Consider the following 16,496-nt stretch of genomic DNA (forward strand, 5'->3'; position numbering starts at 1 on the left):
TTTAAACTGTAAGCATAAAAATACCCTAGAATTATGTTTTGGTATGGATGAAATGTACACTATATAACACATAAAAAGAGCCTTGACTTGCTGCTATTATTTTTAATTAGGGGCTCTAGCACGTATGGTTTTACCTTCCAACACCAATTCAAATTTGGGAAAAGGGAGGGTCTGACTCTTCAAGCTCATGGGACTGGCAATTCCACGGCTCATGCCTCAGAGCAATAATGCATTTTACATTAGCTCTAAGCATCAGGAAATCCTGGCTTCTGGCGCCAAGAAGTTCAAAACGATAATGACACACATCTGAAAACTAGGATTCGCCGTCCGACTGCCAGTATCTATTCTATCAAACAATTCAGTCCTGCTCTGTTACAAATGGGACGGAACGTTTGCAGCAGCGCACGCTGTTTCCAATTAGACTGTGTCTGGACTGCAGATAAACCCATGGAGCAATCATACAAAAAAAAAGCTTTCCTAGAAAACAGAATTGTAATGAGAAATAGGAATATTTACAGGGGCTATCAACAGCAGGCAATTACTAAGTTTGTAGTTAGTCAAATTACTTTTTCTGTCCTCTGTTTTTGAGGCAGGCCTCCAAAACCCCTGGAGGCATTACAAAGAAGTTGTACAAATGTTTATTTTAATTAAGGATATACAAGGTATGCTTTGCTACTCATTTTAGTTGGAGGACAATCAGATGAAAACGCATCTTACTAATGCAACTCCCTGAAAAGGGCTTGAAATTTGAGGCTGAGTGATCTACTTTAACTCTTACCCACGGACACTGAAGATCCTTCCCAGAAGGCACAAAGACCATCAAGAATACATAGGCATACGCTGTTGTAGTTAATACAGAATCTGTTGTCTCCTAGGCTGTGTGTCTATGCTAAAGCTGAGATCTACAAGCCACGTAATAAGCCTCCATAAAGCTCACACTTCTGTCACTTTCTCAATCACCAGCATGCCCCGAGATGAAGGCTGCCCATTTGGAAACAATCAGATAACATGGTGTATACCAACCTATCACTGACCCTTTCATTAAAGCATTAATCATGCTTCATAAACATGTTAACAATATCACTCTTACTGGAGGTTTAGCAACAAAATTACTTGGCAAGGAACTCTTCCTGGATTTTGTGCCAGTATCTCCGTCTCAAACATAAGCTGCGCACAAAGGGTTGCACACTGATCTGAACTGGATTCTTTCTGAGTATAAATGTCATTTTCCCCCTCAAGGTAACCCATCTTTTTACTTTTTTTTTTTTCCCCCTCCTAATTTAGGATTTCAGTTATTTCAATTTGTTCCTAGAAACACTGCCACCATTGCAACCCCACTTAACATTCAGCTTCCTGGCGCATTACAGGTAGAACAAAGGAATGAGTGTAACCTCCCACTGCCCCTTGAAAGCTACAAGAAGCCAAGGTAAGACAAAAAGCTTTTGCTCCACCTATGCATAAAGTAAACTGCTCATATTTTACAAACGGTGACTTGAGTTGGAAGCACTGAAAACAGTGTTAACAGTTTGGAAGGCAGCAACTTCAACCACGGTTCTGGGCACGTCCAAACAGCATCATGTTAAATTGAATCCTGTGTTTGAAGTACTTTCTACTAGAGAGCAAAGGTCAGTGATGCTCTATAAAACAAGTTTCCTAAATCTTTCATGAACTACAAAGAAAAGGACCCTCTTCTTTGAAAAAGGTCTTTTCTGTTTTGAACCTGTGGGAGAAGTCCACTAGAAATGCAAACAGCAATAGGTTGCTCAATGCAGGCAGAGAGAGGTCATTAACCAGTGGGATAATTAAAAAAAAACAAACAACAACACAACACCTTCCAGAAGTCAAGGCAAAACAGGTATCTTGAGCTCATTTACCCAATCACCAAAAACACACACCATGAACATAGAACAGGGAAGACTCAAGGTAAAAGGGAAAAAAGTGCAGAAGCAGTTTTGCTAACTGAGAAAGTTATTTTCAACATTTTAAGACTACAGGAGAAAGTAATCTTCCAGGTAATCAACACCTGAAACATCTCTAAGTAGGTCTAAATAACAATGTCTGAATGTTACGATAATTGTCATACTGTAGTCATGACAATGCACTATAGTTCTACTTTTCTGTAGCTTTTAGAACACTATTACAGATTACAACATGTATGTTAACATATCAAGAAAAAACATGCAGTTCAAGAATGCAGACCAAAACTGCATTTTCAGCATCAATCACTTCCATTATGAGAGCAAGAACTGAACAACACAAAGCTCTATAAAGAAACCTGATCAGCCATTTTCTGATGTGGGCTTTACTCACAGGGCTTCCAGCTCAGGATACTCTATGACTATTCACATTCTTTACAAACAACAACTTACCTGCTAGAGAAGGGATGCTGCCCAACGAGGTCTCCATTCTGAAGATGATAGTCACTGAAGAAGTCTGGACTCACTGCTCCATCGGGTGCTATGAGGCCATCTATAAAAACAAGGAAGATACAGAGGCTGTAAAAAGGAGCACAATTTCAAGGCAGGCGGGCAACACACTCTGTGCTGGTTTGTATCAGAAATTTGTGAGCAACATGGAATGTTTCTGGGAGGAATATCAAGCAACAGTAATACTGAAAAAGAGCAACTTCAGCTACAACAGAAAATTCACCGGGACTCCACAACTAGCCTACTGCCCTAGGAAACAGCTGTACCCAAGGAAAATTCTCTTACCTCTTCATCTTTTGGTCTGGAGAGACTATATCAAGAACCATACTGTCTGCCCCATCAGTGAAAGTGAGCACAGAGGAAAAAGTAATGAGAAGGGTCAAACACGGGTAACAGCATAAAAGCAGAGAGCAACAACGGTTTTAATTCATCAAGACTCTGCCTCTCACCACAGTATCTTTAAAATTGGTTGAAGAAAGCAAACAATCAACAGGAAAGCAGCTTCAAAATCAATTTTTTCCCCACATCCACTATTTCTGTGTCTTCCTGCTATTTATTTCCTAAGAGTGGTCTTTTTACATGATGTACTCACAGGAACACATACTACTGTTTCCTTTTGCTTCTTTACTATTAAAAGCATCAGCATACAAAGATGTAAACATCTGTAAGGCCAGTAGTATTCCTTAAAGCTTTACAGTCTCTCCTCGCTTTATGAAGAGAAGGAAATTGGGGGCTGACATCTTCCCTCCGTTACATCAGCGTAAATCCAGAGTCTTTGAAGTGAAGTCAGTGCGCTGACCCCAGCTGAATGAGAGCCCAGCTTTCCTTTCCCGTCCCCCAAACTCACTCCTTGTTAATATTAAGGGCACAGTTATTACCTGGTAATGTTAGGCTCTCACTAGGTAAAACAATTTCATTAAAACAGAGCCTCTCTTGGTTTGTTTCCATTACTGTATGAAAACGATCTGAGCATTATAGAGCAGAAAGCAGCCCAGGAAGAACCAGGCAGAAACAGGTACATTCTGATGGACAATTTAATAGTTTACCAGAGGAGAGAGATTCCTAATGACTAGGAAGTTACAAATGCCATTCCACTTTAAAGAAAGAGAGATAAGACCCAGGGAATCACAGGCCACTCAGCTTAACCTCTGTGGTTTCAAATCTACTAAAACTGCCTGTGCAGGAAGCAGTGGAAAGTTACTTACAGACACACGGGCTTAAAGATGACGACTCAGGCATTCAAACAAATCTCCCTGTGCTTTATGAATTCACCTGATGTTTTTTGAAGATAATATAGTGACAAATGATAAAAGGAATAGAATTGACACATCTAGATTTCCAGCAGACGTTTGATGAGGTGCTACGGAGATTCATTTAGAAGATAATACCTCATGGGAAAGTGACCAAACACAATGCAACAGATTGTAAATGAAAAATGCTAGCCATGATCAGACTACATTTTAGCTGCACAAGATAGCTGTAAATGGCTATATTCTAATTGTATACATGTGCATACAGTATGTGAAAGGGTATTACTTGACAAGCAAATATATTGGCACGGATCTGTATTACTGTCTTTCAGCATGCTCAGATAGACACAAATGCTCCGTGATGGCATACGAATTAAAAGGACCAAAGAAAAGGGAGGAAAGCTGAAATGGCTGTTATTAACACATGCCAACGTTTCCTATCTGTGTATTTTTCATATCAGCATTTCTGCACGTGGAGCATTCCACAGGAAAAAACAATCTAACAAGTGACTGTGTTTTAAAGAGGTGAGCTTAAAGCTTAATAAGTTTATCTGCTTTCAAATATCTCATTTCCTTTCTGCTAATAAAACATGCATTATATTTTCACACTGAGACCAGAGTTACCACTGCTTAAAAATGTCTTCACTCAACAGTGCTAAGATTCAAGCCATAGCACTCAGAGTTCTGGCTCCCATGGATTTAAATGAAAATGGAAGCACACGGATACCATCGGCAGCAAATAACCTGATTACAGTTAAAGGACCATCTGCTGTTATGTACATTTCAACACAAATTAGGGTTAAGCACCTTCACAGCAAAGGAGACACCGAAATCAAAGGTAACTCCAGAGATTCTACCAAGTTCTTGAGGTAGAGTTAGATCACATTTCAAGAGATGTTTGGCATCATTCCAATAGGAACTCACCTTGTCAACAGCAAACTAGCACTGTTAGGGCTGAGGGCAGATATGTACTGTGTGTGAGCTACCAGCACGGGTCACCAAAATACAAACATGTCACTTCTGACTGCACAAAAGCTATTATTTTTTCTCATTTCTGACCAACTCTGTCCTTCAGAAACCCAAATACCTACTCCAACTGGTACAACAATCCATAGCCTTTTCAGAGAAAAGTTACATCCCTTCTGGCCACACCTCACAAGTATGAATCTGGCAGAGTTTAGAAGCACACCATTACTGGCACTTGCTGGAGGAAACCTGAGAAGAGAATCTGCATTTTGAATATATTCCCTTAGTCTAATACTTTCTAAAACAAAAGCATTTTTCAAACATCTGCAGAACGTATCACTGGAAATCTGCCCCTCCTTACTGGTCAAGTAGCAATTCCAACACAAAAATCTCTGTTCAGGTAAATTAAGCATGTAACATAAATGGTTAAAACCCAGGAAACTCGCTGCTAACAGTGACACTCCATTTCTAGCTCCTACTGTTTGGAAAATAAGTGGCCCTGTGAAACAAGCAAAGGTTTGCTGCCTGTAAAGCAGACACCACAACAGGCACACTGTCACATCTCTAACTCGGGAAGCCTGAAATAGACTTGATGTAATTAGAGAACCTGGTACCATACTACACATGGCTCACACTGCTCATCCTGAATGTCCGCTGCAGTGAAATAAAGCTGCAGGATTCAAAAAGGAAGAAAAAAAACTTACCACTATAGAGGCACATTGCTACATCTGATGTACGTAACCACACAGATGAATAAGAATCCTTAAGTTCTGATGTATTTTAAGAATAATTTTTGAAATGCCACCGTGATATTGCATGTTTATTTTCTCACAGTAACTACAAATAAAGCTTACAGATTTCAGTGGTTTTATTTTTCTTATTAATATTCCTGCAAATTCATCCAGAGTCAGAGTTTTGTGACTCATGCTTCATAGCAAAGGACTGGACACTTGTATGGAAAATTCAGAAGCCACACACACATACGCAGCTATGCTGGAGTTTGAAAAGGAAATAAAACCACAAGCTTGAGAGCATAAGCCAACTCCTAGCTGTTAAAGGTTATGAAGACATTAATCCAGTGGGCAAGTCATTTCATGAGATCTGCCTGCAGGGTGAGAGTGTACCTGGAAGGTTCAGCAAGAGCAACCCCTGGAGAGAGGATACTGGACTAGAGACATCAGTGGGAGTGAGCTACTATTACTCCTTTAGAAGATATAAAAGGAGTAATCTTCAATATGGAAATGACTCCTCTCAATTTTAATTATAAAGTAATAAAACTTTTCATGCAACAATCTAAAAAAAAAAAAAAAAAAATAGAATTTTCATTACAAATTCACATGCCTCTTTAGATATATGACAGCACAATTAGACAATGATTCACAGAACGATGGCTTCTGCTCAGAAACATGCATATTTGATGTGGCTTAATTGAAATCTTGCATCAAGTTCTGCAAGAAAGTTCCATTACAGAACTAAAACAAGGCAGAACAAAACGCAGCATCAAATCCCACAGCTGTACTGCTCTGAATTTAACAGTGATGAGAAAAGGTTTGTGTTTGGTTAAGCAAACAAGCTATGAATGTAAGAAAGAGCTGTGAGGGAACACAGCTGGGCCACCATCCTTTAGATCAGTAATCATGCTCTGCTAGCTGAGGTAGACCTGTTCACATCTCCAAGGACCTGCCACACTTTGTACTCCAACTACATGGAAAAACAGCATTCTATTCTTCATTAACACTTCAGCAAGGACAAACAAATCCCCAGCAAGTACGCATCATCACTGCTCCCACTGACACACAGAGGCAGCTGTACCAGTTTGAGCATCCTTCCTACAGCAACAGGCCAGATCCTGGTCTCCAGTACAGAGATAGCTATCCCAGCACTGAATGCTAATACATGCTGCTTACCTGCATTGTAGTAGAGATCAGGTCTTTCCAGAATATCTCCCTCGTGGATGTAGGGCTCGATAGGATCATCCCCATACAGATACTGCTCACTGTCGTCCATCTGCCGACTCTCCACCATCTCCAGCCACTGAGAGTTGTGCCATCGAAATTTCTCGCTTTGGATTTTTTTCGCCCATTCCTCATCATACTCCTGTTAGTAAAAACAAAAAACAAAAAACCACAAAACAAACTAAAAGTGACCACACAAGAGGTTGTGATGAAGAATAGACAAAGACCTATTTGGTTGAACAGGAAATAGCAGAGGAATTTAACATCAGCAAAAGATTCAAGTTTCAGCACTCAGTGCCTTAAATCTTTTAAGTGTGTAGAATACTTTGAGCTAAAAAGGCAATGATTTTCCAAACACTAGGCCTCATTTTGGTTTTGTACGTGCAGCAGCAGTATAATCTTCCCTTCACAGTTTGTAACTCTGTACTGTCCAGAAAATTCTCTTGCTATGAGCAAGGCAGTCCCACCACCACGGTCACCTCGCTGGCAGTGTCAAGAAGAGCCTATTACTGCCAATTTTCAGAGGGAATGCAGGAATTAAACACAAACACTGGCCAAATACTGTTCGATCTCATCAGAATCACAGAATGGTTTGGGTTTAAAGGGACCTTTAAGATCATGTAGTTCCAACCCCCCGCTATAGGCAGGGACACCTCCCTTTAGACCAGGTTGCTCACAGCCCCATCCGGCCTGGCCTTGAATGCTGCCAGGGAGGGGGCATCCACAACCTCTCTGAGCAACCTGTCCCAATTACTCAAGAAGAACAAAAAAGGCTGTGATAAAACCAGTTAAAAGTCTTCGTTTCACAAGCACCAGAAAAACAGGATTTATTCTCAGCTTCCTGTCAAACTTCAAAATAGATTGCTACGTTTAATATTGAACACCCACAAAACTGGCACACAACACTCTTGAATAGGTTATGGGAAGCAAAGGCAAAACTAAAGCCAGAGAAGAACCTCTCCAGAACACTGAGGGAAACAGGACAATAGCTATAGGCTACTATGGAAACAAAAGGTAGTCATGAAATTTCAGGCTGGAATACAGCCTAACTGCACTCTCTGATGATGTGATATTCAATATAAAGGAATATCAGAAGGAAAAGACACAGCAGTCAGTGCAGTCGGCTGTTTAGAAGGTTCCTCTAAGCAGACCAGACTGTCTGGGCTGTTGATTACCACTGAGCAGTCACAGACCTTGTAGTACTCAGACTTTCAATACTGCTGGAAAAATAGGACACAACTAACTGTAGGCACTTATGAATATGTTAAAGCTACAGGTGTTATCAATTTAGGAAGATCCACAAATAACACACAGGACTATTACCTTTTTTAATCAAAGAATTGTGACAGAGAACCATAACCAATGAAGCGTTTCTGTTTGTGGGAAGCAACATCCTTGTGAGGCAGGTCCCAGCACATGCACCTCACTGCCTTCTAACTTAACTCCAAAAGAGACAAAAACTGAAAATCATTTCTTACCTCAAGATAGTTAACATACACTCTAGACAGACTTCCCTCTGAGATCTAGCTGGAGCACTTTTAGGTTTTTAAAATCCGTTTTACTTAGCCCAGAAGGGAAGGAAGATTGTTCGTACAATTAACAACGCCTTGGCTGCAGAAGTGGTAATTTCTTAAACTGCTCCAGCTAGACATGCAAAAGCAGATCTGTCTACAACCTGAGGTAAAAAAAAAAAATAAAAAAATAGCAGTGAAGACAGAGTAAGTTGGCTTAGTAGCTCAGGTTAAACTTCTGAAACCCCTATGGACTGAATTTGAGCTTTTAAACTTACTTCATAGTCAAGATACCTTGTCTTCACTGCTGTTAACCTGCCGTGGGTACCACACTGTCTACCTAGCCTTTGCCCTTTCCACCCTTCCGACTGCTGGTAACACAAAAACCAGCTGGTTCAGTCCTTCCAACACAAGATTCTCCAACACTGCTAAAGAGCCTATCTCAAGGCTCCAAGATCCCACAGGGAATCACGTTGCATTGTACAACCACAAACCATTACGCTTACGGCAGTGGGCTTTAAGATTGTTTAACTTGGAAGAACAGCGAGTTTGTTTCTCCTGGCTTACAGCAGGAGGTGAACTCCTTTTTGATGAGACATCCACGCACGCTGCAGATGTGGAGCCCTGATCAGCCTGTGGTATCATTCTCTATTTCTCAGAATCCACCTCTGATCAGCAGCAGTTGTGATCTTTTTAATTCCCTTCTGCACCACCCTGGCACTCAAGCAGTTCTGTTCAACACCTGCTCTCATGCACAGCATCCGTGCACAGAACAAGCATCACCTGTGGGATCTACAGAGGTTCCCAGTCCCTGCTAGCCTCAAGCAAAATTCCAAGTTGCTGTCAACCGTACAGTAATGCAGTATCCTTAGGGAGGAAAACAAATCAACCAACCTCACACCTCACACCATTAGGAAAAAGAACACCTCACGCTGTTTCTGCTTCTTGATATTTCCCCCCCACACACTTCGGCTCTCAATTAAACGGAAATCCTAAAGCGTTCTCTGGGAAAGGAAGGCTCAGCATCAAAATCTATAAAATGACCCAGAAAAAAAGAAAATGAAAGCAGGAGTTTCAATGCCACACGACAAGCATCTTGGAAACATCTACTTTGCTGCATCTGCCAGAGCTAAAACGTGGACTATTATATCAGCCCTCAACAGTTGTGAATTACTTACAAGCTGTAGAGAAACACCTTGTAACTGCCAAAGATCACACTGTAGTCTTAGCAAAACTATTCCCAGAAATCACGATTGCAAAGAGGTGGAAGAAAGAAACGAGTTTCACAAACAGCAAATTAGATTAATCCATGGGAAAGCTGAATTCCTTTCACATTACCTTGTTTACTTCTAAAAGTTCCCAAAAGCAGGAAGGCCAGTAGCTAAATCTTTATTTCACATTTACCATCAGTGCACTTTGAAAACGGGTCTACCTCCCAGAAATTAAAAACCAAAGGAATCCCAAGTGGCCAACACCACTGTCCCATTTCACAGGACTGTCTGAACTGGCTGGACGTTTTCTACCAATAGGCATTAACTTAATATACTCCTGAAAAAAAAAATATCAGTTAACACCATTCAGATTGTTGTTCTTTTTTTTAATTATTTTTATTTAGACAGCAACAAGATAGAATACCCCTATGCATTCTACATCTCTCTTCTTACATTAGGAGGCTTCCAACCTGCAGGTATTTCCCCTGAATCATCCATAAACTTTTGGAAAACAGGATGAGTAACTGACTGGCAAATTACTGGTTATGAGACCGAACACAGTTTCACATTACTTACAAATCCCAAGCTACCAGTTCAAACAGTCTAGTTTTTGGGTCTCTAACCTGCACTTCACTAGGAATGACCAACAAGAACAAAGAGATGGCCATGCCAGAGTAGGATCAATGATGAGCTGTATCAAGGGTTTCATTCTGGCAGCAATCCTAGAAAAGGATGATTTGCAGCCATCTCGGATGATTTACGTAACCTCAGCACAAAAAAGTTCATTTAAGTACTGCATGATCAAGGATTTGTCTGTAAATTTTCCACAGAAACGCGCAGAAACAGCACTGGGTAAATGATTAATGGAATAACATCAGAATGGAAGAAAAGCTGTAAATGCAGGACTACAGCCAAAAGGCACAAAGAAACCAAATTAAAGAAACCAAATTAAAGAATTTTAGGGCAAAACAATTCCCTAAAACACAGTAAGGCTTCCAGTAATTATATTTTCAGCTATTAAAAGCTTTTTTTAAAAAAAAAAAACAAAAAAACAAAAAAACGAAGTGTGCCTTCTTGAAACTAAGGAATGCCTGCAAAAATTAAACCAGAAAACTAAACATTATGGAGACAAACACAGCTTTGTCCCCTCCAGTGCTTTTGAACACCAGTCCACCAGAAAAGCAGCGGATGGAATGTGCCCATTCTCCACCCCTCACCCCAAATACAGCACGGGCAGTAACATAAAAGGAGGAATCCTGAAGGTTGATTTTATTCTCTTTGGAGCTCCCTGACATCACTGTTTTTAACATTCGGTTTCCATAAATCCAGAAGTGACATGGAAGATGTATGGCTTGACTCCGCAAGGAATGTGCCATCCTTTTTGAAGTTCTGCTTCCAACTTTGTTTACTACTGAACCATTGAAATATTATGAAGCGTTAACTGGCCTATTATCAGAGCGTGTCTGTTCCCTATCAGGGGTCCCTTTTGTCACTGGTTTCCGTCACACCTTGTATCTGATTAACACACTATAGGATAACATAGAGCTACACAGATCTGCTTTGTGTTCCCTCACAGCTGATGAAAAACAGATTTTCCTTTTCACTTTAATGTGGTTGCCCTTTAATTGGGTCTGTAATAGGGTTCATTTGATGTGATTCCTCATACTAAAGTAGAACTGCTATACAGTAAGTTAAACGTTCGTTATGTTTAAGGCCATGGTCAGTAAAGTGATACGTTACATTCTTCATTATTTAAACATTCCTAAAACATATAGTTTACAAGAAAGGTTAAAGTAACCATTTTTTTTAGTTAAGGAAAGATTTATCTTGTCTAGCTAACCAAAATTTAGGCACTTAATTTAAACTACGCACCTCTATAAAGCAAGGATAGAAACAGATGGTATGGATCACCTCCCGTGGGTGTCTATGACACCTACCTTAGGCTAAGTAGTACCAGAGGGCAATTCAGTGACAGCTCAAAAAAACCTCTAACTTCTGCTGGCACAACTCATGGTTACCTCTCTGCAAATGGGCTCATCACTAAATATCTGCTGATAGCAGACTGGTAAAAACCTACAAAATGGAATTAAAGGCAAAGTAGCAAAAAGAAACAACGTTCATGTCTCCTAAACCAAGGTGTCTACATTAAAAACACTTTCCACAGGATTCCTATACTGTCAACAACTGAAGAGTTCAACTCTTTTCTCCTTGAAGAAATTAGAGGTGTCTCATTGGCCAACTGTTATAGAAGTAACAGAGACAATTGGTTTGGTTCAACTTCCAGTTTTTCAATTCCAAAGAGTAAGCACCAATGCTAGAATGAAATCTGTATAGGTAAGTTTATGCAAAGACAAAAGAATCAGAACCCACGCGCCCCAACACTCCCTGTACTGTGGTCATTTGTCTCATCCACGTGGAGTCTTTCTGCTGGGAGCTCTTTGCCACAAAAAGCTACCAGCACCAAGGCAGACTGATTTCAAATTTCATAATGCAGAAGTTGAAAATACTCGTCAACAGTACGGGCAGCAGTCCACAGTTGCTCTACTGCCCACCTCTCTGCAGTCAGGATTGTTAGAAGATAACAGAGGTACGCAACAGCATGGCAATAGGGAGCCTTGACAAACAAGGTAGAAACTCTTTCCTGGAGTACAGCACTCACGAAAGGCGGACACCAGGCTGGAGTCAAAGGTTATCTGCTTTCAGAATACGGTGCTTATTCAAATAAAGCCCGAGCTAAATCCCTGTGGTCTGCTTTTCCTTGATTTTCAGAGAGCTGGTCAACATCTTGAACAGCTGGCTCCAAATCCCTGAGGATTCACAGCACATTCCTGCTTCTTATGTGAACTTCTAGCATTCGCAACGTGGAGAACTTGGGTCACAGCATTTGGCTAATAGACAAAGATGCAAGCTACTCATTAACACAGCTTTCCATCCGAGAAACATTGCCTGGCTTTCACTACAGGCATTCGGGGAAAAACAATGAGAGCTGGAAAAAAACACAACCAAAACACCACACCTTAAAAATACCTTAAGCACGTGGCCCTTAGATCACAGTGCTGTGGCTATATCTTTGTTTTTTACTTCTGCACAAAAGACAGTAATTCACTCTACATCATAAGGGAAGTAAGATGGTACAGTGGGCCTGGATTCAAAGCTGTAAAAAAAAAAAAACAAAAACTGAACAGGAAATCTGTCTGAAAACTGGGGAGCGGGAAAGCTCATTAGGCTAAAGACTAAAGATCTGATTATGGTTAAATATCCTTTGAATAAACTAAAAAAATCATTTAATGGCAGCAAGGGAAAGCAAAGAACAGAAGACAAGAAAACTGAGCCATTAATAATTTCATCAGCTCTTGATAATACTGTCTGAAGTGAACAGAGTAAAACCTTCTTGAGTAAACTGACATTTATTTCACAAGCATCAAGAACAGATGTCCAGGACCAGAGGAAGGGCAAACTTCATTTGCTTGGGAATCCCACTGTTGACTCCAGGCTTCCAGTTGAGCCATACAACCTGTCCAGCCTTAGGTGTACAGCCACACTCAGCTAACTGCTTGGTGTTAAGACTCAGCACATGACACAAAACCAAAGCTCTTCTAAATTATCAACACAGACTTCTTTTTGACAAAAGCAGTATCTTGCTTCTACCAGCAAAAAGCCAAGACTTCCCAGAACATACTATGCTAAAGCAACACATCTGTTTCGCTTCATCAATGGCAGAGTCCAGCCAAACTGTATTAAACAAATCATCACTAGTGTAACATTTCCATAATTTCTGTGACAATTACTTTACTATAGTAAGTACATCTCCCCTAAGGCATATAAGGCATCTGATTTTCTACAGTGTTATTTCAATCACACTACATAGAGCTCATTGATGAGTGAAAGAAGCATTTGTCTCCCTAAGAAGAAATGACTATCAAATCTCTTCTCCATCATTTACTTTCTGAATTCCATTATCAGAAGAACTAACCCTGTCAGCATGTATACAAGACTACAAACTTAAGATTCTCTTCTTGTGGATTCAACACTGACCAGAAATTTCAACAATCCTAGAGACTATGCCTGTTCAGACACCTCAGAAGACCCTGGCAGCGTAAGAACAGCACGCAGCTGAACATCTCAGTGTTCATAGGCTACTTTATCATATAATAGAAGCTACATTGCAGAATGTCTTTCAAGACCTGAGGGTTTTGAGAACTTACTGATTCACATATTCTCTATTTGCCATCTAGGATGAGTTGCCTTTATAGCCTGTGATTTGTTTGGTACTGGAAAACAGAGTGCTACCAGCCCATAACACAGCCAAGGAAGCAGTCAAGCAGAGGTAACTCCATCTTCCAGAAAATAGGGTGCTATTGTGCTTCCTGTGCCCCACACAGCCACAGTGTTAGCTATAGCTTGTGCCATTTATAACACAACAACTAAATAATAAAGCTGAAAAGACCTCCACAGAAAGGTAGTTCTCCTAATACGCCAATGAACCCTGCTACAAAGTAATCTACCATCATACCAAACGCTCAGTACTGGATATCTTCTCCCCCACCCCCAAAATCAGCAGAACCAAGTCATTTTCTCCTTCTATTCTTCCTCAATGCCTGTGAGAAGCCCGCTTCTCACAAGCTCAGAGAGGCTCTTCCCATTGATTACCACAGCACTCCTCAGTCTTTCCTCATGCAGCAGCATGAAGATGACCTCTTCCCAGGAAGAAAGGAAAAAAAAGAGCTGAGTAGATTTACTCTGAAGTTCATGTTGAATGTGAAGCTGCGTCTTAAAGCACTTATTCTTCTGGATTCCATAAAATAAAGCTTGCTGAATACTACTAACACAGTAGTATCTGCTTACTGAAAAATTAGTCCCACATTGCAAAGCTTCCCTTAACAAACATAAAAGCCCCTAAGACACCTGGAAACTGCGCTGGCCCTAAGGAGGGGAAGGAAAAAAAAAAAAGGTGTTGGAAACATTGATAAATATCCAGCTTCATCCAATGGATAAACTCTTGCTACCATTTCCCTTGGAGAGGTCTCTGGAAGTGACTGATCCTGGTAATACCCCTCAGAAATGAGTACTAATGCATCTTAGTTGAAATCTTGCTTTTAATGAACATTAACTGCCACTGATCAGCCAGGCACAATTGTAATCCTATACCTCTAGCAAGTACAGCAGAGAGACAAGAAGAATTCCAATACAGAGAGTGTCATGTCATTTTACTTCTTACTTCAGAAGATTATTAAACCTTACAGAGAACAAGCTGCAATACGCATAATTCCACAGAGGAAGAAAATAAGTAGCTTATAGCAAAAGCAGTGACATAGGCCAATATTTTGATATTACTCTTGACTCACAGTCAAGTTCTCTTTGTAAGATTTAATTTCACAGCAGCTGCTCTACATACAAAAGGTGTATATTTACATAATTCTAAAAGACTATTAAATGCCAGGATTTCTTCTTGTCAATAGAAGTTAATTGGATTAAACAGGGCAGGACTTTTAACAATGAAATGCAACTTTTACATAAAATCTACATCACTAAGGTAAAAGCATTGGGAAGAATGCAGAATGCCATGAGAAGTGTGAAAGCTTCTACAGGCAGAGATACTCAGAAGTGGACTACATTTACTACATATTGTTGTCTCTTATATAGCAATATTGCTTTAATTCTAAGTTCAGTATTCTTAGTTTGCCTCTCAAGTTAACAGTTTAAAATAGAGCAGCTGTCCCAAAGGTGTCTTCTGATGAATGGATAATTAGACAAATTAAGCCATGAAGCTGAAAGGAAACCTATCGTAGAGTTGAGACAATACTAAAAAGTTCACTATTATACTGCTTGGTACCCCAGCAGAAAACAGCCAGCTTTAGAACTGCCTCCCATGTTTTCTTTTTGAAAACAAAACAGAAAACAAAAATAACCAGACCTGACATCAGGCATTGTAGAAAAAGCTGAATAAAAGTCAATAAAAGCTGCTGGGTAACAGGAGCCATTTGTTTGGAGAACTATGACTTCTGAAAGCTTGACATGCTTATACAATGTGGTTAATTTTATTTTTACTTAGGTTAAAAAAGCATTTCTCGAAAGTGTTCACAGTCTATAGTTAACTGTTACGAGTTTTCTAAGTATGTATGTGCTTTCTGGAAGTTTGGTACACCACCCTGAATAATGATTGTGTGAATTCAGCTTTTACTTAAGTGATTGCACATGGAAAACGTATTCAGTTTGTCAGTATGAACATGTTGCTATCCAGTTATTATTTCAAAGTTATGTCACGTAGAGATGCTCTTGAAAGATGGATGAGAAAAAAATCAGACCTACCGCTATAATGTCCAGGGTGTTGTCACAAACTTTGCGTATCTCAGCATTTTTATCATGCATCAGGTCTATAAGATATGCTGGAGCCTCTGGGAAGAACCTGTTAAGGATAAAAGCTGGGGTTTCTTTGCACAGCCCTATCTTCCTCCAATTACAACTTTCTTTAAGAACCACGGTGGGGAATTTTTCCTCCCTTACCACCTTTTTTTTTTTGTTTGTTTACATCACATTTTAAGATATGCCAATAATCTTCAACATTTCACAGAATCACAGAATCACAGAATCATCTGGGTTGGAAGGGACCTCAAGGATCATGTAGTTCCAACCCCCCTGCCTAGCAGGGCCACCAAACACACACATTCAGATCAGGGATTTATGAACATTTATGAAGAAAAATTAAGTACACTTACAAAAAAATCTGCTACAAGGAAACCTGTATACATATATATCTGCATATCGATGCCTCTGGGTCTAACACGTTAGTTCATCTCCATGGAATGCTTGAATATTTCAAGAACATTACTTTTGTAATCTTTCTGGAGTTCTACTATCTGAAAAGTTTCCAGTGTAAGATACCAAAGAGAGGCCTATAGTGCAAATGAGAGTACTATTATTAGTTCAATTTGAATGAGAAATATTACTTGAATCTTAGCACTATAACATAACAGATATGAATGTAAATATAATGTTCTTTAACATCTAAACTCTCGGGAGTCAAAACAGGAGACCAACATCCCAAACAGCTTTTCAGATTTCCTCAGTGCTCAACAGAAGCAAGGACATTAAGAGGTAGCCCTCATGTTGTTAGCAAAATAATCACTAACCTGCTGTCTTTACAAGGGTCCCATTCAACCTACAGTTGAGTTGTACC

General features: G+C 39.9%; 1 protein-coding gene across 1 annotated transcript in view; it reads right to left on the minus strand.

The window, feature by feature from the left end:
• KIFAP3 (kinesin associated protein 3) overlaps positions 1-16,496 on the minus strand; it is a 64,225-nt gene that overhangs the window by 14,704 nt on the left and 33,025 nt on the right. The window contains exons 17-19 of the mRNA XM_042819574.1: positions 15,629-15,714; positions 6,550-6,739; positions 2,370-2,469 (exon numbers count right to left, since the gene is read on the minus strand). Coding sequence (XP_042675508.1) covers positions 2,370-2,469; positions 6,550-6,739; positions 15,629-15,714 — 376 coding nt within the window. The remainder of the gene's footprint in view (positions 1-2,369; positions 2,470-6,549; positions 6,740-15,628; positions 15,715-16,496) is intronic.

This window comes from Centrocercus urophasianus, unplaced genomic scaffold (assembly GCF_019232065.1).
Source record: "Centrocercus urophasianus isolate 14NV4802_14NV808 unplaced genomic scaffold, USGS_Curo_1.0 seq_18, whole genome shotgun sequence".
NCBI classification, from domain to species: Eukaryota; Metazoa; Chordata; class Aves; order Galliformes; family Phasianidae; genus Centrocercus; species Centrocercus urophasianus.